Genomic DNA, 25,727 nt, shown 5'->3' on the forward strand with positions numbered 1-25,727 from the left:
GTTCAGTAGTGGCTCGCAACATCCAACTGCCAAGCAGCAGTGCCCCCAAGCACAGAGAAATTATTGCATTGCGAGTGGCAAAGTAAAAACATATAGTATGCTGCTTACACGCGACAGGACGACGCCCGTGACAGGCTCCAGGGGAGCCCTGTTACACGTCTCAATTAACTCCCACCGTCGGAAAGCCAGTAACTCACCTGCCCAGTGATGCAAAGCACAGAAAATTGGACCTACTACCACAGCATCTGAGTTTACTTTAATAAAACAGATTTCTGGACTCATGTTAATGTCCTCCATTTCTTCTGAATATTAATGAGATGGAGATATCACATGAAGACCGTTTGCACAGATAGCTCCATTGTGCTGAGGGCAGATTTGCCTTCCCCCCGTCCCCAAAACAGGTCGGAAGCTGACCCTTTGCTGGCTTTTCAAACAGCCAGCTAACCCTCACAGGAGCCAGGACCATGCACGATGCCCTCAAGCATCACATGTGCATGGTCCACGATGCCCACAAGCTCACACCTCTTCAGCTTTTCAACGTATTCATCCCTTATAGAACTGAGATGAGTAATGAACAAGATCTCAAGCATCACTGGCAGTATTTAAAGTTTCTTCCAAGTAGTCAAGTATTAACAAAACGAAAAAGGAAATGGACTAGGCATGGACTGACCCTAGATTCAGTTCAGCATAGGGTCCTGCAATAACACTCCACCACAGATTTCTATTAAAACGGAGTTTTCCAGGGGAGAGGGGAAGAAAATAGAAAAAAACAACTTCAAAAGTGTGCAGTTATTTCTGTAATGCCTGATGTTCATTGAGTCACACTTCAGTGCCCAGAGCCATGAAAACACTGCTTTTGAGGTGACATTTGTAGTTGCCTCATTACTCTTTTCAAAAGAGTTTTGCATCAAAGAGTCAGAGCTTCAAACAACAAACCCTACAGGAGTAAAATAACTTATTAACAGCACATGAAATGGAATCGCCAGGAACTGCTGATACCAAAACAAGCAGGGCAAGTGTGTCATCACCAGCCAGCGCTGCAGCACTGAACGGCAGGCTGCTCTGGGCTTGAAAGCTGCAGGAAGAGCAATGGGAAGGGAAGACCAGCGAGCGCTCCTTGCCTCCTCCCTAGCAGGCACGGACACCTGCCTTCATCCACCTCCTCCACGAGGAGAAGGATCCACGAACAGGCCTACCTTCGTGCTCTTTTTCAGTCGTTCCAACTTTCTTTATTTTCTTGGGCGATTTCATGAAGAGCGGGAAGATGGTCCTCAGGCCAAGGATGTCAACAAATTTGTGACAGTTGTCTGTGCCCTCGGGTCCAATCATGGCATGATCCAGCACCTTCAGGGCACTGCTGCGGGAAATCTTCTTCTCTCTGTGAAGAGAAAGCTGCAACTTAAACTTTTCAGGGACAGAAGGAGCTTTGAACTACACTACTTCAAAGACACAGCATGAAAAGGGAAACTGAAGTGACGAGGGAAGTCACAAAGAGCCTGAGTGCAAGCTCTAAGCAAGATTTTCTTCAAGGAGCCAAAATAATATATTGACAAATACTCTTTTCAAGACCGTGGTTGAAGACAAACTATTAGCTTTGCTATTTCTTATTATTTTTATTTCTTTTTATTTTCCATTTTATTATTTATATATGTGTTTTTATTTCTCAGTTATTAAGGAAGTTCTCAGCTCTTCACCTCCTTACAAACATCAGCACAAAGAGGCAGAGGAGACTGGGTTGGGTACACAAGACAAATACTGTCAGACCAGAAGGATCATGGCTTAGATTTAACAATAATTCACTGTAATACAGGAGTGTGTTTGGTAAGCACAGATTGGAGGTCAGCTGCACTGAAGAAAACCCTTCTCCCAAACGCGTGTTCGGAGGGAGGCAGACAGACCTCAGCTGTTCTGTTCAATGTGTATCAGAGCGCTGACGCTGGTAACTGGGGCTGATAACACACAAGCTAAAAATTCTGTACCTCCCAAACCAGAAACAAAAGAACTTATAAAGTTTTTATAACAAAACACAAAACCTTGACCTGAGGCAGCAGGTGCCGATGTGCTGCACACTGCGGGCCAGGCGGATGCCAGGAGCCCAGCGCAGACCAGCAGAGCCTGCCTGCAGCCTGCGAGCCCACAGCTGCACAGCAACCCCTTCCTTTTCTCTTTGGAAGAGAATTTGTTCTCTAACAGCTATATAACTGTGCACATTTACAAATAAATCCCCACAGAAACAAGCCATGCTCTGCCCCAAGATAGACAGAAGCACAGCCACCCCCCTGCCTCACACAGCCGGCCGCCAGCACATCTCCTCCAGTGCTGCGAGGCCCAAGCTCAGCGAGCTGCAGAAGATGCCTTTCCTTTAGAGACCTAGCTGCCCGAACCCGTAACAACATGCAGACTAAACCAAAGATGTATCAACACGCTAGCCCAAAAGCAATTTCCTTTGCTCAGCACAACCACGGCCGCGCTCAGCACACGCCGGGCAGTGGTTCCGCAGCGGCGCAGCAGCGAGCGCGACCCTGCAGCAAGGAGCGGTGCGAGCAGGAGGCTCAGCACCACCTCCTTCCCTGTAGAGGAAGCTAAAAATAAAGTACTTCTCAGGCTAGACAATATAAGAAATGTTTTCAGGGGAAGTAATTGCATATTGATCAGCATTTAGGAAGGTTGCACAGAGCTGATCTCTGGAATATTCATTGGGTTTAAGTTCAGGCTTTTAGGGATCAATAGCTGCTTGACTGGACTGTCTAGAGTTGATTTTATTTGAAATATTTATTCTGCTGGAGGCCAAGTAGTTTATCTTAGTCTTATCTGGGTTTATTGAAGAAACTTTTAGCTGAACACTAATTCAAAGACAAGCATACGCGAGTATCACCAAACGGAGTGACCTCAGTCTTAATGGAGAACTCCGAATCACAACTTTATTTACTAACCATTGTTTCCTCCTTTTAATACCCTTGTGCCTCATAAAACTCTTCTGGTACATTTATCATTCTAAAAAGAAAGGTGCAAACATTATTTGGACTTCCCACACTAGCATAACACCACCTTTACTTTTCCAAATACTAGCAAAACAAAAAATACAGCGCTTCAAGGAAAGCGCTGCATAAAATGGTTCTGTTTAATTAACCAGAAGATTTAGTAAAGAGATAGTCTAAGTTTCCACGGGGTCATTAGGAACAGCAGGACAAGAAACCATAAAAGGATTTTAATAATCATAAAAAACAAACCCTGACATAGCTGGAGTCAAGCTTTGGGGAACAGCACAGAGTTGTCCATCTTCAAGTCATTTTTTCTATACAGGAGCAAATGTTTTTGTGAGGGCCAGGAAAAGCGACTGAACAGCTTCAGAGCAGAAGGTCACGCTGCCCAAGCAATGCACTTTTCCATGAGCTCCCTTTGCTGCATTTATCTATGTGCATACAGATGCACTTTCGGTTAATAACTGGGAAAGCCACACATCATTTTTCCTATGCAAGAGAGAATGTTCTTGACACATCCCCTGGGAAACCAGTGGCTGCATCCCCTCCAAACCCTAACACAATTTTACAGTGAAAGCAATAAGCTTCCTGTCAGCACTTGCAGGAGAACTGACATTAAAAGCCTGCTCTTCTCTCTTTGGGCTTTATAAGGCAAGCTGCATTTAGGTTACTAAGGCAAGGCTGAGGGCCTGTGTGCTGCAAAGTGCTTCCTGACCTAAAAAAAAAAATTGAATTTAATTCTTTATGACATTGATAAACTTTCTACTGGTGGCTACCAACCTGCTGAACTATCTTATTTTTGATAAAAACAATACATAAAATCCATACGCCCCCACTGCTGCAGAGATGCAAGTCAAATAATTGTATATATCGTTGCTCCCATCCTAATCCCAAACTGACAGCTTCATTCCTGCTGCCACACGCTCTGTCCTTCAGGACTGCTCTTCTCCCAGCCCCCTCTGCTGAAGCTCCATGCTCAATCGCCCACCCAAATTCCCCTCAACACTGAAAGTCCAAGTCCTGTGCACCGCATCCAGCACACGGCCTGCTACAGTCATCGGTGTGAAGAGCATCAGGCACCCCACGCTCATTTCAGACACTGCCACTTCCATCCAGAAACGAGGAGCTCACGCGCGGCAGCAGCATCTTTTGCTGATGGCCACACATCTCAAATCTCAGCAAAACGGGAAGGAGGCTGTTTGCATTACTGTCCGTAGGAATCTCCCGAGCATGCTAAATGTTCAGCTGAAAGATGCTGTGCTTCCCCGCAGCCCTGGGTGTGCCACCATTAAAAGAACAACTTGGCTGGATGCGTTTGGTAGCACTAGATACAGAATCCTATGTTCCCTAAGACAGTACTGGAGATTCAAGCCTGATATCTTTATTCTTGCACAGCTTATCTATCTCGCACGTCAATAAACTTTCAACTTTGCTTATTCGTCCTTTCATCTCCACAGACGATGGTGCAATGATTAACCACCTTCAAAGTAAATACAGAAACCTGCAGATCTCTCCCCCCGGTTTTCAGAGGACACGGACAGGAGAGAAAAATAATCTGTCCTGTTTGTGGGTAAGGAGGTCAATCACGACTGAGTGACGTTTCTATTCGTTGTTGTTTACCATCAAGGTATAAAGATACAAAAGCGTAATGCTCCTGTGCTGTTCTCTAGATACCAGTCAGACTGCACGTCTTACTTGCAATGCCAGCCTGCAGGTACTACGGCTGTGCTGTTCAAGAGCAAGGAGCAAGAAGTTTACTCTGTCCAACTAGGCACTGATCTCTCTAGATCGGATTTGCAGCGTGGGACAATTCAGTTGTTTTTTTTAATAATTAAAAAAAAAAAACACAAAAAAACACACACTCAGGAAGAAATTTTCCAGCTGGGATCCTGATACAGAGAACAGTAAACATTAGCTTTTCCCTCATTTTTGGACTCTATTAAAAACCACAAATGCTAAGTCCCACCCACATGGCACAAGAATTCCAAGTAATTAGTTCTGCAAGGATAGCTTAGCAGCTTAGTTCTCGAGGCAGAGGGAGGCTTCCCCTCTCGTCCTTAGTTTTGGAGCTTTTCTTTAATTAGCTTCAAGAAAACCCAGTGTTCCTATTTGAATAATCCACATTCAGTTATTTATTCAGTTCCCTGCTGCTGCACATTACCCAGCCATGCGCTGCAGGAATACATCATTTCTTGTTGGTGTTTGCTAAGCAGCCACCGCATGCAGCTTAGCACACCAGGGAAAGCAAGACAGAGCCCCACTGTGCCGGGTCCTGAGGAAGTCTCCTCTCAGAAGCTGCAATCCAGTACCCGTCTAGGAAGCAAAAGGGAACACAGCAGAGAAGCCCTGGAGATTCGTGGTGTGACAAAAGATGTCACAAGTAGAAATGCATACTTATGCCTATTTCACAAAAGGAAATTTTGTACTAACATCCACAAAAACTCACAGCTCAGAAGACACAACACAGTGAAACCTGAATGCGAGAACCAAAGGAAAAAAACATTCTCCTTGCGGAGATCCAGAAGTTCTCTCTTACCTTCATAGGGGTCTTTTCAATCCTTAGAGAATTAGTGGCCTGACTTATTGGCGTTATTATATATTGGCCTGACCCTATAATGGGGTTATTACAGTAACACCATTTCTTAGGAAAATGAGAGAAGTGGAGTTTGTATGTCTGAAAACATCAAAGTAGCATGCTGAAAAGAGAAAAACATGCTAGCATATGAATTGTATAAACAGAAAAATACAAACATATTGCTAGAACGTGTGCTGGTAGCTGAAAAGCATGCAAGAAAGTCACAGTTATGAGTACCTAAGCATCAGATTCATCAGCTGTAGGCCCTCGCCTTTCAAGAAACGATCGCGATTGGAGCTGAGCATCAGGCAGGAGCAAAGAGAGTCAAACAGGTTCTCCATCATTTCCTGTTCTTCTGCTGTACTAGGGTTGTGTCGTTTAAACACCTGCAGGACAAAGAACATAAAATTTCCCCCAAATGGAGGGCCCGGTTTGGTCCACACTGTTGCAGAATATGTATGAACGTTTTGCATCACAACCTTCAACACCTGACACGTGGAAGCCTGCAGCCATCAGAGCAGCAATCACACATCACCGATGCATTCTGTCTTGTAGCTGTGCTGCCCTTTTTGCTGTCCTGACCGTATCCCAACAGCTGTGCAGCAGCCTAACGCATGACTAGAAAGACAATGCAGGGCCTCCAAAGGGAAAGGTAAATTCACTGATTACACAATTCACAGAACTATGCGGATAAGCTTGCTACAAGAGAACACCCAGGCGTAATGCACACCTGAATGATCTGCTCTGCAGCACCCTAATGTACGGACGCTGCTATCACCTATTCAAGAAATGTAAGTGAACAAAGAACATTTTACCTTCAGCCAGCTCAATAGCAGAAGCAATACTGCACAGTGCTTGGAGTGGAAAATACTAAAGATGGACAAATTCTAACCTTCTCTCCAACCCTCCACACAAGTATAACAAAATAATTTAACTTTTGTGTACCTCGATGTTAACATCTGTTAAAAAGGGAATAAAATCACTTAGCACAGACAATACATGTGAGTGGAAGTTACTGGGGGCCTATGCCACCACTAAACGTTAAGCATTATCACATTTCGGTATCTGCAGATTCCTAGGACAGCACTACACCCAGGATCTGTTCCACTTGCTCACAACCAGCCTGCGAGTCTCCCGACGGTTGAGGATGTATGTGAATTACTCACAGATAACTGCTGAAGCAGCACATCGATCCCATCCAGCTCCCCGAGCAATTCTCTGTTGTCTAGACGGGAGTGGGGGGAAGGGGGAAAACAGAGAGAAAAATGAAGCTAACTGTCAGATTTTACTGCCATCTAACACTGATACATCAGCAAGCAAAATCAATATGGCTTGACAGAGTACAAAAGCTGCAGAAAAAAAGAGGGTGCATGCGTACAGGAGAGAGCATACACAGGAGAGCGAGCACAGGCAAAGGGGAGCCAAAGGCAAAAGAGTGCAGTCATGATCTGAAACAAGCCTGGGGCCTATCCTAACAGAATATCAATACCAGAGGCACGTCTCACCATCATTATTCTGAAGCAAAATAGCCAGCACCTCACTGCAGTACAGCTTGTTGGCATCAAACGGCATCTTAGCCTGTTGGTAGAAGGAACAAAACAAAGACCCATCAGGGCACTGCTCCGTGTTTCACTGAATCTGAAGAATGCACTGATCAAATCACTGAACATATAAGCTACACTTTAAGCAAAACACAGCAGCAGCAATTCTGCAGTATGACTCAATGACCAAATAATAATTCTTCCTGATTCAGGGGTGAGAGTGTGTACGCGTGTCCACATGCATATGCCAAAAACCAACTCTGCTCCTTTGCGTTATCCTATGTAATTACAATTGCCCAAGTTGACTCAAAAAACCTCACAACAGACTCCAGCTGTCGCCTTCCGAGAAGTTTTCCATGATATTGTATGTAGTATGCATATGCATCGGCTCATCCCTATTCTGAAAGGCCGCACCTGCCACCAAAAATGGAATTTCAGAAAACACAGCACAGTAACATTGAACAGTAGCAAAGTTTGATGAGGACCAAACGCTGCAATTGGCTTTAGCCTGCACAGTCACACAACATTCCTTTCATACATTCCCTCTCAGATAACAGAAACTGGTTTGCAGTTACTATAAAAAAAATAAAAATCTTAAAAATCATCAGTACCTAGCCATTCGTATTCCACTCTTCAAGAAAAAAAAAAAAGTACAAAGTAGTTAAGTGCTGGGCTTACCACATCCTATTTGTCACCCCCATTTTTTCCCTCTAATACACAAGTACCTGCAGCTTGATTGAGCAAACCTGGCTGCGCCAGGCTATGTGTGGGCCAATTATCTCAGCCAGCTACCCAAAGGTCACAGTACACAAGTATCCTGCAACAAAAACATGAAAAGCAGGAAGATCCCAAATGCCACGAGTATTGACTTTAAATAAAGCTTTGCATTGAGAACAATCCCCAAGCACTCTGTAGATGATGGTGTTTATAGCAACCACGTCTCACTGGCATGAAAGGGGGATGTAGGCAGGTGCCTGGTGCTACACAACCCTACCTGCTACCATCACAGCACATACCGACTGCTGTTGTACAAGCGTTAGGAAATAACGTCCTGTTCTTTCAAGGCTGCACAAAACACCAAACCCTGCTTGTGTTTGGAGAAAGGAGCTATTAAGCTTCCCCATCTGAGCTTTCTCAGGCAATTCTGACAGTCAGAATACAATTATGCAACCTGAAATGCAGTCAGAGAACAGAAATTCACACCGTGCCATGTGCCAGATGTCCTCACCAACTCCTAGACAGAAACCTGATTTTAAAAATCATCCTAAAGATGGTCTTCAGCAGCAGAGCACTCTACGCAGATGCTGAGATACCGCTTTAATCCTAAACACATCTGTCAGGGCGAGAGATTCCAGACCAAGTGCTGCCAATAGCAAAAGCTCCTGGGCAAGGATTTTATTAGCGTGCATCTCCCCACCATGACAGCTTGTAAGCAAAAAAAAAAAAGCACTGCCTGATCACACTTCCCCAAACCCAGAGGGAGTTAACACATGCCAGAGCAAAGGCAGCACACACATTCACAAGCCTTTAACATTCATGTTCTGCTGCACCAAGCGGGGCAATCCAAGTTGTGATTATTTTGCTTTCCCAAGTTTCTAAGTCTTTCAGCTGCAAGAGTAATTATAAAGCAGACAGCAGACCTACACTCAGTACATACCTGCCTGGAATGAAATTAACTTCACTTTTTGTATTTAAGCGGAAGGAATATAATTATGTTACTACCTGTAGTGAGAAATTATAGGTTATTTCTGCTAACAAGTATGTGAGGGGCACAGAGGAGTATCTGCATGATTACAAAGCTGTTAGAGTATTTTTGTGACTCAGAGGTCACAGTAACTGTACAGACATTTAAATGTGGAGGTGCTAATGCCTTACTAAACAAGTCAGGAGAAAGAAAGCCCAGGATCCGTTCTCTAAATTTCCTTCACTAGCTCTGTAAGCAAGCTGCACTATCAATTCATTCCCTAGAATATTTTTCCAGGGAATGTTTAGGCATCTTTACACAAAAGACAGAGTTAAACAGTGCAACTCACTGCCACAGCTGCTCAAAATATTAACAAGGAAATGTGCAATCAAAAGGCAATTACATGAGCTCCAAGAAAAAGCCACCACCAGTTAGAGACACCTCTAGAAATCAAAAATGTATTTGAGATGTAGCAAACAAATCCATAAAATACGTAAGCTTCCCTGCTTACTGATCAGCTTTTTACATTCCTGCTGGTTTTAGCCATGGACCAGAAATCCACTCTACAGGAATCATACAAACAGAGAACAGACACGCTCTGCTGTACGAAGCTTACAATATAATGACAAGACACAAGTACATCCATTTAAACTAAAAATGCAGAAAACGCAAGCCCTGAATTCTAACTTGATTTTTGTGCCTAACAGCTTCCCCACCACACACACAAGCGCACGTGCAAACTTGGCTCATTTTAAGCAATGTTTAAAGTTCGCACTAAGTGGCTTACAGAAGGCAGGCACTGGCAGTACTCTGCTGATGCCTGAGCTAGGAATGCTAAGGTAATACAGCTACTCGGGTAGCCAGATCGGTGGTTGTAGCCCACATACTGTTTTGTGCTGCTGTGAAGTCTCTGACACTGCAATAAATGGAAGACCATAGCTCTCGTGGCAGGATCAAGGACATGTTAACAAAGAACTCCCCAGAAACAAACAAAACCCAAAGATGTTCAAGAGGACACATTACAGGTAATTTCCCAGGCAAACACTACAAAAATGAGACAACTTCTGCTCAGGGACACACCACAACACGTAGAGCTCCTTACACATAAAGCCAGCTCTTCCAATTTTGCTAGCTTACAACAAGTTAGATGGAATATACAGCAAGTTAGATGGAATGCTACCTCAAGCACAGCAGCTTCCAGACCAGTGGTTTGTCAGTTTTTATTGTGCTAACTCCCAAACGTTAACAGGAAAAAAAAAGCTCACCTTCAGCCTCTTGAGCAACCACTGCATGAGGCCCTGCTGCGCAGCTTCTGTGCACATCTCTGGTCGGAACTCTGCCATGTTCTCCACGATTGCTGAGAAGAAAGGCACAGAAAGCATGCATTGCCCCCATCCACAGTTCAGCTTGCACCTGTATCAACACAGCTTTGCCAGGTCCTTTCTAGGGCTGCACTGTTCTTGTTAAAGTTGCATCCTATTTGCAACGCTCTGTTTTTTGAATGAGACTTCAGCTGGGGTGTGTGACACTGTCTCACTGTTTTGGGCAGCGTGACACCAGCTCTTGCTGGAAGCAGCCTAGGATACCTGCCATTTAATGAAGTAATAATGCTCACTGCACAAAAAACTAACACAAGATTTTACTGCTGCTGTGCAGGAACAGAAGTCCAAAACTAGTTTCCAGTCTGCCTCATTCTTCCAGTCCCTGGGAAGGACAAAGATTCATAGGGATTACTGTCCCGAATGACTGAAAGGTGGGGATGATGGTCTCAGTGTTAATAAACGAAACACATTGCAAAACAGTTACTGTGCTGTGCAAAGATTGAGGAACAGAGGGGTAATAATGATGTAACTGTATGAAATGCAACTGTTTTACTACCTGAAAGTTAAATATATTGGTAAGAAACAGCACACACAACCGAGCAGAGCTCACAGAGAAGTACACAGAAAATACGTGGTCAGTAGAGCATCCATTCTAGTCCAGTACACAGAATTTCATCTGTGTATGTGCACACTAACATAACGGCTCTGGGAAGAGGCACCTCACCAGTGCTCGTGCAACAAATGCTAGCTGAAGAGGTTAGACTTCACCCTGAGTTACAACTGTGCTTGAATGAATCCTGCACTAGGGTCTCTACCTCAGTGTTGGCAGCTCAAGGGCAGGGCAGGTAAGAAGGAAAGGAGGGGGTGGGATAGCCCTCCCTCCCCACTTCGTACAAGAGGGGCAAAGAAGCGAGAGGCAGTGCAGCAGCCACTTACCTAGCGTGTTGTGGACACCATCAGCTTCCTCCTTCACACTTTCATCCAGGCGCTCTAAATTCTGGACCAGCAACGCTACAACTTGGCCCTCCACCTAAATCACCATGGTCATGGGAGAGAAAAACATGAGAGAAGACTGAAAAAAGGAAAAGAGAGGAAAAAGTGGAGGGAGGAAGGTCTAAAACAAAAAACAATCAATAAGCCCTACTGGAACATCCTGCTAGACATGATTCTGGTCAGGAGACACTAACAACCTTGCTCTAAAATCTCAGAAGTAGCAAAGGATTCACCAAACAAATCTGCCACTATGCTGGTCTTAATTAAACAACTTTTAGGTTTCAGATTGAACAGAAAAACATCTGGAGGAAAAAACAAACCTTGTCGCAGACTTATTTCCCACATCAACCCTGATTGATTTATAATCCCACAGAGTTCTGAAATGCCAGGCACCACAAAGCACCTCACTCCAGCTAGCTCTCAGCTCTGCGAGCAGTTCCACTTTCAACGTCTTACCACTGGCCTGTCTACATGTTTGTTATACCCTCCACCTTAATAGGTACAAAAAGCTGAAGGCACAATGCTCACGCATGCAGATTCAAAGCTTAGGAAAATGAAGGCGCCACGTTGCCTCCAGAGAGCTAACAAAACCCCGACAGCAAAGCAAGAGCAAGAGCAGGAATCTACACGGGCAGCGGAGGTTGCAGCCCTCTCGCCACAAGAAGTCTGCTCTTAAAGCTGGAATTGGACAGAGTCCAGCTTGACTTCAGCTCACCCCCTATTGTGGAGCTAAGCTTGGAAGAGTTGAACAAAATAAGATTTGCAATTCAAAACTCTTAACTAGTTCTGCGCTCAGTGAAGCCAGGGAAAAAAATACAAACCTCAGCTTCTGGGAAAGGCAGCGCAACAATCTTGTCAGATAAGCTCACACATTACACTGACTTTTTTTTAAAGTAATCTAAAAAGCAGATATCCAAACTTGTCTCCCAGGATATGCCAGACTTGTTTCTTCCAGAGAGAACAATAAAACATCTAAAACTTGGCTATTATCAGTGAGTTGGTGACAAGGCAAACAGAGAAAGAACTTCGCTTGATTTACCACAGAAAACATCTTCCCTACCAGTCCTCTCTGCCATTCATTCATCCAGCAAGCCTTCCGTGAAGGCAGAGTAATTAAGAGCAGCCAAGAGGCCAGCTGGAGGAACCGAGCTCCCGGCCACTGTCATTAACCTTTGGAGGTAACAGCGGCTGGACGAGAGGGATTGCAGGAGAAAGCACGGCAGCCAAACAACAGGAAAACAATAATTCTCCCTCGTTCAATTTCAACACAGCAGTTACAGGACAAGACAGCCACAATGTTTCACAAGCGCAGCAATTCACCAACAGAAGCTGCCTGGAGGTAGAACAGACTTTGAGACCTAAGTTCTGCTGGACATCCCTTCTCTGAAGAGTGTTTCTGCTCAGTTTGGCACCCTCCTGCAGCCAAGGAGCAGGAGGCATGCAGCACAAATGCCAAGACACCAGGAACTACACCGACACAGAAGATGAGAGGCACCCAAGGGAGTTAATCAGGTAGAGAGCATTTAAAACCAAGCGACGTATCTGCTGCTGCACATAGATCAGTGTATAGGGTCGCTTCATCTCTGTGGCACAAAGATCATTAAATGTAAACTCTCCACCACCCTTAAAATGCATGAGCTCTGTTACATGAAAACTTCCAAGCTTTCAAAAAAAAAAAAAAGCATAACCTCACTATAGGGACATTCTACGTTTCAAAAACAAATCATCGGGCTTGAAACAGAAGTTACTGGGTCGTAGTACACCGGTCTAAGCAAGAGGTCAGACTGAAGGGTCACACTGGCCCTGCTGTCCTTCATACAACAATCTGAAGTCATAAATTCCCGGGTAAACAGAGATCACCCTTCCCGCAAGAAGGAAGAAAAACACAGATCAAGCCCCAGATTTCAGTAAGAGGCTGTCCAAGTCACAAACATTTCAGTAAAAGCTGCCCAAGTCACTCCATTCTTCCTCCCTGCACAAAAAAATCTCCCAGCCTACACAAGTTTTGAAATAAGAGCGTGTGCCTTCCCCAAACGAAGAGGTCTAACAGCATGCAGCATCCTGCTCCTTACACTCCGGCATTCTGTTCCAAAGGCCTGCTGTGGGCCTCAGTACAGCACTTCAGCTACAACGAGCATACAGCAGAAGCAGCTAACTGCATCACGGCGTTGGCAACATAAATAAGCACAGCTGCAGAAAACAGGGGAGCTCAGAGCATCCAGTGCTGTGCTGTATACGGCAGGTGTTCAGCCAGGAAAATCACGTGGAGCTTACTACTCACCAGAGCATCGATGAGGACTTCAGCTCCTTCTTCACTCTCATGGAGAGTATCTATATCGGTCAGTTCTTGAAGCAAGTCTACCACAGCTATGGAAACATGTGCTGGATGTTAAGGACAACCAGGACAGCAGCAGACACGCAGTAGCAAAAGAGCATTGCTCCTAGGCTAGTGAGCTCCTGACCAGATCCAGAACTGGCAGCTCGTTAGGGCACAGGAACACTGGACCCAAGGGTACAGAGACTACTTCAGCAGTCTTCATCAACACCAGATTCAGGGAATCCTGACAGCTGGGAACGACAGAAACAATCACCACCGTGTGCCTCCTGTGCTAGGCAATTTCACTGTGGCTTGATGACACTTTTAATTTTTAAATCAAAACTTCTATAGTTGGCATAAGTAGGCATCATCTTTCATTGTCAGGATTGAACACAACAAAAGAGAAATGCATTATAATAATCTGATTTGGGTGTTATTCTCTCAGTGATCCCCCTGCTAACCTGACAGCACACGCCTAACGAGGCCAAGGCCACCGCGTGGAGCAGCAGCAATAACCCCCTCCTGCCTGGCCCAATTAAGGCAGCGTGCTCCTCTAACCACGTCCCTCACAGGAGCAGCATCGTTTCTGCCAGCCCAATTTTCACTCATTAACACTGGGCTGCATAACACACGGTTCCCCTGACTGCTACACAGCTCTCTGGTACAACGAGACGTATTCCACCTCATTAGAGCCACTTCCCTATTCTCTCAGACACTCTGATCAATCTTGCCCAATTCCCACCGGGGTAGAACAGGGTATGCAGCTTCCTGCATGTCCTATATAACAACTTTGTGATGAATCTCTTTAAAATTCACAGGCTAACAAACCAGCCTCCCAGCTCTCCTATTTGTGCGTTTGCTCAGGCACACACGGAGCAGTAGGAAAAGGATTTGTATACATCTGTCCTTAGCAGGGTGATAGTTGCAACTTATCTAGTCTCAGGAAAGACTGTCAGAGAGCTGCGTGCTCCAGTCCCAAGTTAACCTATGTACAGCTCTGCTGACGATGTTTATTAGTATGACTGCTGCTTTCATCACACTTTACAGCAATCCTTAACCGAGCCAAAGCTACCTGTACATTTTCAGGACAGGTAGATGTCACTTACAGTTGCAAATGCCATCAGGAACTCAACCAGAAGGGTGTCACGCCGTACTGGGCAGGCAGCCACTCGTGCTTGTATAAAAACATTGTCAGGGGAGCCAGGGCACAAGTTTGGAAGGCAGTGTGGAGCACAACTCAATAAGCAGGTTAAGAGAAAATAACCTGCCTTGCTTTTATGCTGCAAGGAATCAATTATTAAGCAACAAAAGCTGGAGGAACAGGCCAGTAGGAACCTCGTGAAGTAGGACAAATCCAAGCCCTGACTCTGGGATGGAGCAAAGCCATGCACTGGGGCTGTCCATGGGGGTGACAGCTCTGCAGAAAAGAATCTGGAAATTCTGGAGAAGATGAGCCAGCAGCAGCACGCCACTGCAGCAGCAACGGCTAATCGCAGGCTGCACTGCATCCTCATGAACAAAAGCAGCAGGCCAAGAGAAGGACCTTCTCTTACCTGCTGCTTGGCACTCATGGAGCAACATCCTGAATGTTTTGTTCAGCTGTGGGCGCCCCCAGTACAGTACTGGGCTCATTAGAGCACAGGACCCCCTACAATGGTCAGGGGATTAGCATATGACCCACGAGGCAACCGAGGGAATGGGGTTTGTTCAACCCATGTCAGAGATAAGGTAGGATCTAACTGAATCATAAAGGCTACTGCTTCCTATTAGGTGCTACACGGAAGACTGAGCCAGATTTTTCTGATGGTGAGCAGCAAAGAATCAAAGTTATAGCAAAAGAAATTCAAACTAGATTTTCGAAGTCTTCCGAAGAAGCATATCCAGAGATGCAGTGGAATCTCCATCTTTAGAGAGAATTAAAATTCAACTTAACAAGAACCTGATCTAGCTTAAAAGTTGGTCCTGCTAAAAGAGGATTGGGCCAGAAACCTCCTATTGCCCCTTCCAGTTTACATTACTCCACAATTCTACCATGTTTCAAACAGATGTACCCACACCTCAGAGGGCATTCCCATCTAGGGAGCTTCTGTGGAGGCTTCCCATGAGAACATCGGCTGTCCTATGTAATTTAGGAGACAGAAAAACAACTTTGTTTCAAGCTTTCCTGTCTTTAATTAAATCTTGTCAGCGACCACCTTCCATTCACACGCTTTGCGTGAAACTAGCTGAATCTCTGATTCAGCAGGTTGTTTCTACTCTCCCTTGGACACTGTTTTTCTCTTTGCATTAGTTCCTCTAGACACTACATTTAAATCACGTCTGAAGAGCCATTTGCTTAGAGCTCTCCTGAAGAATCTTTTTCAATTTGTTTTAACCAAGTCATTAGAAAACTTGAGCTGTACCAATTTCATTACACATCTAGATGCTTCAATTTAAGTGTTTCTCTTCTCTATACAGGCAGCAGCACAGGGAAGAGACATTACTACAGCCTGTGTCCTGCTTCCTACAGATCTGAAAACACTTCAGCAGCTTTATAAGAACTCAGTTTTCTCCCAAAATTGCAATCCACAGGCCCTAACCTAACAGACAGACAAGTTGCAAACCAAGTTTAAAAAAAAGTTTTGGTGGAAAAACAGACAAGTCCACACCTCCAGCTGTGACTCTAGGACACAACTTCTCTTAAAAAAAGGACGAAGTTGTATTCCTGTGCACTCCAGATACAAATCAGCCCAGCTAGCACAGGCAAAAATCACTTCCTTGTGAATGAGAAATTCAAAGCTAACCTGTTAAAACCGTGCACATAGTTCACAAAAAGCCTGCGGTGTCCAGCAAAAAAATAAGAGTAATGAAACTCTGGTGCCCACGGAACTGGTTACGCATCACAGGCATTTCCCATGTACAAGAGTAAATTGTTAACAACCGTTTACTTGAGAGTGATTTTCATTACAGATCACAGATAAAGAAAGCAGTGGCATTTGCTGTTTTGCATGGACAATATACTACCACATCAAGGTTAAGCTAAATACAAGTTAAAATAGCCAAGCACAAGGATTTTTAAAACTAACGGTGCTTTTTCACTTAAAAAAAGGCACAAACTCGGTGCAGCGGGGGAAAAAAAAAGAGAAAAACACATAGTCTGTGAAAGCAGGATATGAGATGACAGAAAAGTCTGCTGAAAGCCTCTCATGAGAGAGCTGCTGTAACCACTGAAGGATATCTGTGTTGTCGTGTCCAAGCAGCCCGAGAAGAGACTGCACAGCATTCAGCTCCACCAGCAGGTGGTACAGGTCTGGCATCGTCGCGATCACATGCATTTCCTGAATGATGTCATTTAAATCCAATTCCGATTCCATGAACCTGAGGCAAGACAAAAAATAAAAAGCACACGAATTGTGGTCAGCGGACACAGCCCTTCACCGGGGAGAACAACGCCTTCCCCAAGGCCCCAGGTAAGACTGAGTCACCCCAGCTGCACATGGCCCCAGCATCTGATGCTCCATCATCGCATCAAATGACTGAATCCAGGCTTCCTACAAGCAGTTTGTGCCCCACCCTGTCCTACATCCGCCCCTTTAGTTTAATCAGGGAGCAGGATAAACCTTGCTACTATATCATTTACATAGTAAAACGAGAAGATTTGTTCCAATTCTATAAATGAGTTACAGAACCATAGAGATTATAACTACACATAAAGAAAACCTTGCATATGACATAAATACTCCAGCGATGCACCTCCCCTACCTACTCCATACTGACACGTGCGTTGTCTTATTCTTAAGTGAAGACCATAAAAAGAATTTAGACAAAGGAAAGAACACTACACTGGACAAAAAAATACTGGCATTCAAGTGTAGGCAGAAATTCATTTAGCATGAATAACAAAAGAGGCTCGCTGGCAGTGCAGGTGTGGCAAGGAGCATCCTGAAGAGCCTCTGGCTTTCAGAGCCCACCCAGCCGCCTGGCCCACGGCATCAGAGAGCTCCATCAGTACAAACCAGTCCCCTCTGCACACGGAGCGCTGCCTGCACACAGAAGCACCGCACCTTCCCAGCCAAATCAGCACACGAAATGATGACGTGACACCCTGCTTAATTTGGAAAGCAGAACTCACAGCCCCGGGATCAAGCTTTCAGCCCAGCCCCCGGTATCTACCACCTGCCTGCCAGCAAGAAAAAGCAGCACTGCTCAAAGCAGCGTGAAGAAGGAAGCCCCCTGAAAAAGGAGAGACTTGGAGCACGGTCGATGATTCTCTGATGCCAACTGCTAAAAAGACTGGCGTCAGCTTACACTTTTGAAAACAAAGCAACTTATTCAGATACGTAAAATCACAAAACCTTATTTAACGTTTGTACTCCCAAAACAAAACCAGCATAACCTACAATTTTAGGACTGAAATTTCACAGTCTTTCATATTAACAATTAGAGTTTAATAAGCTAAATCTTCTCCCTTTATTGCTATTTATTTTCTTTATGCCACAACTGCAAGTGATTTTTTTAAACCATATACCTGTCTCTACCAGAAGCCTCAATAATGTCATTTTTAATTAACAAAGTTAGTTTCAAATATAATTTATAAGAACAACATGGCAATAACAGCTATTACGTAAGTCATATGGAACTGAAAACATCTGTATTTTCAATAAATTGATTTAGGGCTGAAACGTAAAAGCAAAGGCAACAAATGGTAACACAGAGGGGCCAAGCATGATCTTACTTCTCTGGATTGTCCGGAAACTTGATCCGCAGCTCCTGGTTTTTGTAAGATCGCTTCTCAAAGGTGAGAATCATCTTTTTCACTGAACTCTCATCCAAAGGTTCCTCCTAACAAAATTGAAAGGCAGAAACCAGAGCTTAACACTTGGATGGAAGGAACAATTACCTGGCGTGCTGCAAACGGGAGCGCAGCAGCTGCGGTGGGACCGCAGTCAGGCCCCGATGCTTTGGGTGCAGCGAGAAACAAACCCCAAGCGCTGGCCACCTCGCTGCAGAAAGCTGGCAGAACTCTCACCATCGCTATTCATTTATCGACTCGCTGCAGCTTTGACCTAAGCAAGCTCTGCAGAGCAAACCCTTGTAAATTGGGGTTTAATAAACCAGAGGTTTACCAGGAGGCTTTTCTGCCAGAAGAACCAGAAGAGCTTCCCGACATGTTCTGAATCCAAGTATCAGTGAACAAAAACAGTGTTTTGCTGTGACCTTACGCGGCGCCACCAGTGCCTCGTGAAGCTTTCTGCTTCTGACATATTACAGTAAATTTCCATTAACAGCTTAAGCCCACAGGTAGTTTCCTTTCAGAAGTCCATTGTGCCTTTTCTTTTTGTACGTCTACATTTAACTGTCCGGAATTTATGATCTTTTGTATTTTTCTCACTCGGATAAGCTTTCACTTCTATTTTAAAGTCTTTTTCTAAAGAAAAAAAAAATCAATATTTTACTCTAGTACTTTCTTTTTATTTTGGAAAATCTTCTAAAGCATTTCTCAGCTGGCATTATACATTTACTGTACGTTAGTAGCACACCCTTAGCTACCTCCCTGTTACTTTCTTTCCTGCTTTTAATGTCCTACTTCTAATTAAATATTGCTATCCTGGATTTTCTTGTGTAAGCTCTTCCTTCTTCTCTTTTCAACTATTTTATAACCACTACCACAGAGAATTTCTCAAAACAGAAAACAAACCAGGCCTATTCACACCTTATGCCAAGCTGCGTGCCCTGCTCGCTGTTACATCGAGTTGTTCCTGGTATTAAGGATTCTTTACACAGCGGCTTGAAGCAGCAATCTTCTCTGAGATCAAAAAAGTACCAACTTCTTTAGCAAACTGCATTCCAATAATAACAGCAGTCCATGCAAAGATCATTAAAGACTTCCATCATTATTGGGATTTCCTACTTCCTCACGTTCAGCCTGCCTCAGCACTTCACAGCTCACCTCACCATCCCATTCAAGTAATCAGTGCTACAGCACCCAACACATATTCCTCCTTCAGGGGTATTTCAATCCTCCAAGGGACTGTTGCAGACACTGACATTGCTTCTCTCTATTTTATTTGACTCTTTTTTTTTTTAATATATATCACTGTAACATCTCCATTAGGATCTGCTTTTTAAGCATTCCATGTCACAGTGTCCTACAGATTAGCCTCCTTCCATCAATTTTACTGAAGGAGAATATTCTGATGGCACATGGATTAACGGTGTTCCAAGATAGTAAGCAAGAGATTCGGGTTCCAAAGAAACCTCGGACCCCAGCCCTTCAGATGCCTGGATGGGAGAACTTCACTTGACAAAGACTTGCACACAGCAGGACACCAGAAGACTCTAGCCAGGCAGCAGGACTCTTGGCTGCATCCGTTCATCCTGCAGCTCAAACGCTACAGAAATCCTGCGTTATCTTTCTCAAGTAGCAGCAGCAACTGTAATGGCAATAGCTCACCAGAACAAAAACAAACAAGGGAGATTTTCAGAGATGAACGCTAGCAATGCTGTACGCAAAGGACAGGGATATTTTACAGAGCTACATGATTCTGCAGTGGTGAATACACTTTTTTATTTTTAAATCAAACAGGACACAGGCAGCAGGAAACAAATATCTCCTAGATTTATACCAATCCATGTGTCACATTTATAAAGTGATCTTTTCCCTGGCCCTTGGCAGAAAGGCCAGTGCTGCATTGGATTTCTGTCTCCAAGGCTTGAAATCATTTACCCTTGACAGCTGCTACCCCCCTCCTCTGACCCAAGACCTTTCTCGTGTAGGAGAACGTTTATTTGCTGCTGCAGCATAGCTGGAAAGAAGGGGAGAGGGAGAGAAGCTATGTGGCTAGGGGTACTGATAAAAAATAACGGAGTTAGAAAACTATTTAGAATTTAGAAACTATTTCCTAAATATATAATTTAAAAGGTGAATTGTGTATTCCTAACCTAAAACAGAAAAGAATTGAAAGCTTTTTTTTTTATTATTATTATTATTATCCCCCCCAGTCACCTTCTTTAGACCTTCAGAGGCTATCTGTGAAAGCAAAACCACCTCCTTCAGTTACACATGGCATGCGCCATGGCATGAAGCGGAGGTCACGGCGAAGGGTCACAGCTTCTGCCTATTTCCCGTAGGACTCTAGCGCTTTACCTCCTCCTCTTCCTCTTCCCCATCCCTCTCGATTATCTGAAGAAGCTTCTTCTTCTCATCATCTGTTTCTTCCAGCGCCACGGACTCCTCCTCCCTGTGACGGCCGTGCTCTCGTGCGCTAGCCTGTTTCCGACGTGCTTTGATTTCTTCCTCCTCCTCATCGCGGGGCCTTTTTGTCCCTCGGTTAGGCTGAAGGCAGAGAAACGAGAAATGAGGTGAATGAATACAAGCCTCCTGCGACCCTGACAAACCAGAACAGCAGCACTACCAGAATAATGAGGAAATTCTAACAAGTTATTTGAAACATTTGCTTACACAATGCTTAACTCCGAAAAGTGGAGAGGAAATTAATTTAGCGAGGTGTAACAGCACATGATGAGGTGAATCTCTGCCAGCAGCTACGTCAACATCCTCCCGTGTTTGCTCCATGGACACGATTCGTGGGAAGGTGTCGGCATGGAACAGGTCAGTACCCCACAGACAAGAAGTGGTCAGACTGAACTGCTCAGTGGTGGCACAGGGACAGCCCTAAGGGTCCAGAATCAATCAGCTGAGACAATCTCGTGTTGTACATGCTCAGGCATACGGCAGTGAAAGAGGATTTTTCTCCCCGATAGTACATGAGCTTATGCTGAACTCATGCACGCCTCCTAATTCCCCTTGGCTTTCCCCATCCCCGTGTCTAAGGGTTGCCAACAGTGAATGCAGAATCAGAGCCCGTTGTAACGCACGCAAGTCAGGAGTGTTGTTGCTGCTGCAGTTCTGCAGGGGTTTGGCACCAGATAAAGCAGCGATTTGCTTGGAACAACCTATTATTTTATCCTATAATTTCCACTTAATAGACAAAATTAAACATAATTCCCCAGGGACAAGAAAAAGTCCATTAACTCTAGTCCCATGTTTTAATTCAGCCAAAAGGGGATGAAAGCATTTGAAATAGCAGGAAAAACTTCAAAATCAACAAAATGATTAAATTTGGTCTTGCTCACATTTTTTTGAAGGACAACCAGGCAGGAATAGCAGCATTCTATGCTCTGTAGCTACAGGAAAGGAGAGCTTAATTATTGTTTAACAAGTTTGTGTTAAACACGGAAAACAGAAAGTAAAAACATTCGCGCTTCCTATCAGCCGCTCGAGTTGCCTGGAAGATGATTTCCCGTTTTATTAGCTCTAACACTTGTCGAGCCCATTTCAGCATGCATTGTCTGGCACAAAGAGCCAGCTCCTCTGCTTCAGGGCCCCCTTTGCCTAAAATCACACGAGTCACACCATGTTTGATGACCACAGGGTCTGCTTTCCACTGAGACTGACCCCAAGTCAGGAAGAATCCAAGAGAACCTAAGAACAAAGCGCAGAGGGAACAGGCGAGCCAGACAGCAGACAGAGCACGGCGTGTTCTGGGGGTGTCCCTGCTGTCACCTTTGGGCAAGGTGCCGAACCAGCGCTCCCCAAAGTCGGGCTCACAGAAGCTCAGGGGGCAGTGTACAGCCGGAGCCAGGTGCCTGCTCCCAGCCAGACCTCCCCAAACCTAGCGGTTCTCTGCTTTCTCCCTGCAGCTGCTCTGCTGTTTCCATCACAGACGAGACGCTCCTGACTTAAGCTCTCCTGCAGCGCTCCCGTGCACTCTTAAAGCAGTTACCGAGCTCATAATTCAATAGCTGTGAAGCAGCAGCACGCCTGGAGATCCTTCAAAATGAAAAAGTTATTTGCTTGGAGTGTGGGTTTTTTTTTCCTTAAGCAGATTCCCGTTACTTATCTTCCGGGCACATTAAAATATAATTTCACATAGATCAATTTCGAAACAAATACATCACTGCCAAAACCCAATACTTTAAACCATTCCCAAGCAATTAGCAACCCCATTAAAGGAAAGAAAAAAAGAAAGAGATGCTTCTAAATGACATCATCTAAGGAAAAATCTTCAGTAAACAGCTATTCCTTACTCCGTGCCCTCAGCAGCACACAGGTTTCTGTCCTTCTGCTTCCTGCTCAGTAGCACCCAATTCATTCTGAACTTGCTCTGACAGATTAACATTACAACCACCCACAGAAATTAGCGACCTAAGTCCTGGCATTTACAGGAAGAAACCTTGCAACGTTTGCCTTGGATGTTCCTCATTTAAAGTCTCAGAAAATCATTCCTTGCTCTCATTTCTGAGCATTAAAAAAGAACCAAAAAAAAAAACACAGATAAGATAAGACTGTGACTGCAGTGAAGGCCCACAGGAGCTGGTGGTTCGTCAGACACAAAGCAATGTAGCATGGCCAGGGACTCTATCACCAGAACAAAACCTAAATTAAAACTCCATCATGAAACCAAGCCCATTTCCTCTCAGTACACAAGCCCACAGCAGCAGCAGTTACGTCCTGTCTCCGTCTCAATTATTTTATCCTTTTTTGTATTTATGCGTTGGTGGGGAGAGGGATCTTCCGTAGCACGCCCCAGCAGTCGTTAGGATGCGTTATGGCAGCGCCCAGCACGCAGCCATTAGCGCTGCCGACGGATTGGCAAGAGGCAGTAATTGAATTCCCAGGCAAGCGTTATTAAGGCATTAAGGTTCTTCCTTTTGTTATTGATGTTTTGCTAAACCTTGCTGAGAATATTGCAGCTTCCACCCCGCACGGGTAAAACCAAGAAATCACGGCTCAGTGACACACCGGTGGTCCTGCTCCCGTCACAGGAGAGCTCAGCCACCCGCCGCTGATTTAGGACAAGCATCACACTTCTGCTCCTTGCATTCGTACCCCGCAGGACTGTCAGCAACCACAGCCATCCACAGCTGGGCTCCGACGGGCGCGCGTTGTTAAGCAGTCCCGTTCTTGGTGTCTGAACACATTTAAATAATTTCATAGCTTCGCACACATCTACTTCAGTTTTAGCTTTGTGGCAGAGCAGGGCAAGATAATTGTTTAATAAATAAAAGGAGGGCTTGTGTTACTGCGCTGTGCTAAGGTGCATTTGGCAAGAAGCTGGAATTCATTACGAAGCGCACAAGGAAAGCATTTTTAAATTGCATTATTAGTTAAGCTTAATTTTGTTCTTATTGAATGTAGCCCATCCACAGAAATTTCTTCAGGAGACATTTCCAGTTAAATCTGACTCTGCTCCCACCACACACACACCAAAAAAAAATAGGAAAGGTTTTAAAAAAACAACAACTAATATTCATAAAATGCAATAAATTAAAATCTGTTGATTTGTAAAGAAGAAATCTGTCCCTCCGCTGTCCCCCAGCTGCAGTTGTTCTGGGGATTAAGCGAGGTGTCCCAACCCTCCGTCACAGCTCAGGGTTGGGAGCCCCAGGTGGCAGAGCCCTCGTCCCCACCAGTACGGGGCTCGAGCAGCAGGAACATGAGTGCTCCCCTGGCGGGCTGAGCAGGGGACAAGAATCGTGCCCTAAACCAGTTCAGGGCCCTGCCTCGTCTTCCCCACAGCAGCGATAACGCAGCAGCACCAAGACAAAATGCCCTTGGGAAGGTGGAGGCATTGTTCAGACCCAGCCTTCATCATCAGGAAGCTTCAGAGAAGTCTCACAAAAGGAGCCTCACGTTACTGGGACATCTGTTTTGTAAGTAACCTCGTTACTGCGGAGCTCTGAAATTATTTTTAATGAAATCTGGAATCAATCTTCAGTGATGCAGCTCCTCCTGAGGCCGTGCCTCAGCCAGCTGCAAGCTGCCCAGCAGAGCCACTGCAGAAAACCGCCCGCTAGCTGCCAGTTCAGGGGCCCAAAAACAAGCCCCAAATCTCCAGAGGGACCCTCACAGACTGCTTGATTTTGTTTGCAGCACTTGTGACAAATCCCATCAAGTCTTACTCCTGGTCTCTGCTCCTGGAGCACGGCACCTGCCCGGCCCACTGCCAGCTGCAGGAGCAGCTGGAGGAACAGCCAGGGGCCTTCGGGAGCCCGAGCACACCCCATCACACCTCTGAGGGCAACGGCAACGAGAGCCTGCGCAGGCTGCACCTACATGGTACGGGTTATTCCTGGAGGAGAACTAATCCCTTTCCTCCCCCCAGGCTGTGGGCACACAGCTCCTCGAGGCAGCCTGCCACTGTGAAAAGGCACAAAAGCAAAGCCTGAAGCTTCCTCTCCCCATCCCACATCAGAGCTACCACACCAAAATCAGAACCAAAGCCGTACATAACGGCAAGGAGAGCTGAAATCGTTCCCCTTACTCCCTCCCCAGACAGAAAGGGAGAGGTCTGAAAGCAGCCGGAGCTGGCTTTGTCCCGAGCCACCCGCTGGAATCAGAAACCAGGCCCGGGGATCTGGGCACGGTCTCTCTGGGCAGAGCAGCAGCAGGATTTAACCAGCAGTTTAGGCCATCTGCGAGTGTTTTGCAGCTCCACATAAAGTTTATGGGTTCCTGAGCTTTGCACAAGCTGCCAGGTGCAGGACCCTGCTGCTCTGTAGCTCCTCACCACGGGAGGCTCCTTCCCCGCTCCGACAGCCGCTTGGTGCCAGCCCACGGCACGGTGCCCGAGGTCTCCCGGGGTTGGCACCAGGGCAGAACAGCTTTTTGACCAGGCAAGAGCACAGATTGGGCATTCAGAGGACACAGACTTGAAGCAATACAAGATAAAGGAGGGGTTTGGGTTGCTTTTTGTTGAGGGAAGCCGAGAAGGCCAACTCATTGCAGCAAGAGATCAAACTCAGGCAGCGCCCAGCGCCCAGCCCCTCTGCCAGCCGCTGCCTCCCCGCAGCAAGGACGGATGCAGACGTCCCGAACCCTCATGGCTCTCCAGCTGAGGGGAGAGAACCAGAGCTCGGCTGCAGCTAACCTTAGAACAGACAAAACTGGAGCAGTCAGGAGCTGGCTCATAAGCCCCCAGGCCACTCACTGCGCAGGCGCTGATGAAACCTGTGGTGCCCACCTCCTGCTTCTACCTTTCAGCTCCACAGAAAGGGGTCGCATTATTGCAGGATCAGAGATCCTGACAGACAGATTCGCCTGCCTCCTGTCTCTCCCCCCCCCTTTCACCATTCTGCCTGACTCTGGAAGCCTGAACCCTGCGGCGCCTGACGTCTGACGTTTAACCTGCAGCATTTTCCCCTCTGCTGATGTGAAACGATCTCTGTTCGCTGTCAGGTGGGAGCGCACACAGCCAGGACAACATCTTCAATACTCAGCTGAAACCCACACAATGTTTTGGACAACAGCTCCTGAACAAGCTCAGCAGCAA

At 45.5% G+C, this 25,727-nt stretch overlaps 1 protein-coding gene across 1 annotated transcript in view; it reads right to left on the reverse strand.

Annotated features, from left to right (window-relative positions):
* Positions 1-25,727, reverse strand: part of CTNNBL1 (catenin beta like 1) — a 46,021-nt gene that overhangs the window by 19,472 nt on the left and 822 nt on the right. Inside the window, exons 2-11 of the mRNA XM_068700294.1 lie at positions 20,540-20,728; positions 18,128-18,234; positions 16,629-16,770; positions 13,378-13,473; positions 11,040-11,133; positions 10,047-10,138; positions 7,062-7,134; positions 6,723-6,781; positions 5,794-5,942; positions 1,197-1,378 (exon numbers count right to left, since the gene is read on the reverse strand). Of these exons, the coding sequence (XP_068556395.1) occupies positions 1,197-1,378; positions 5,794-5,942; positions 6,723-6,781; positions 7,062-7,134; positions 10,047-10,138; positions 11,040-11,133; positions 13,378-13,473; positions 16,629-16,770; positions 18,128-18,234; positions 20,540-20,728 (1,183 nt within the window). The remainder of the gene's footprint in view (positions 1-1,196; positions 1,379-5,793; positions 5,943-6,722; positions 6,782-7,061; positions 7,135-10,046; positions 10,139-11,039; positions 11,134-13,377; positions 13,474-16,628; positions 16,771-18,127; positions 18,235-20,539; positions 20,729-25,727) is intronic.

Source organism: Anas acuta, chromosome 16 (genome assembly GCF_963932015.1).
Source record: "Anas acuta chromosome 16, bAnaAcu1.1, whole genome shotgun sequence".
Lineage (NCBI taxonomy): Eukaryota > Metazoa > Chordata > Aves > Anseriformes > Anatidae > Anas > Anas acuta.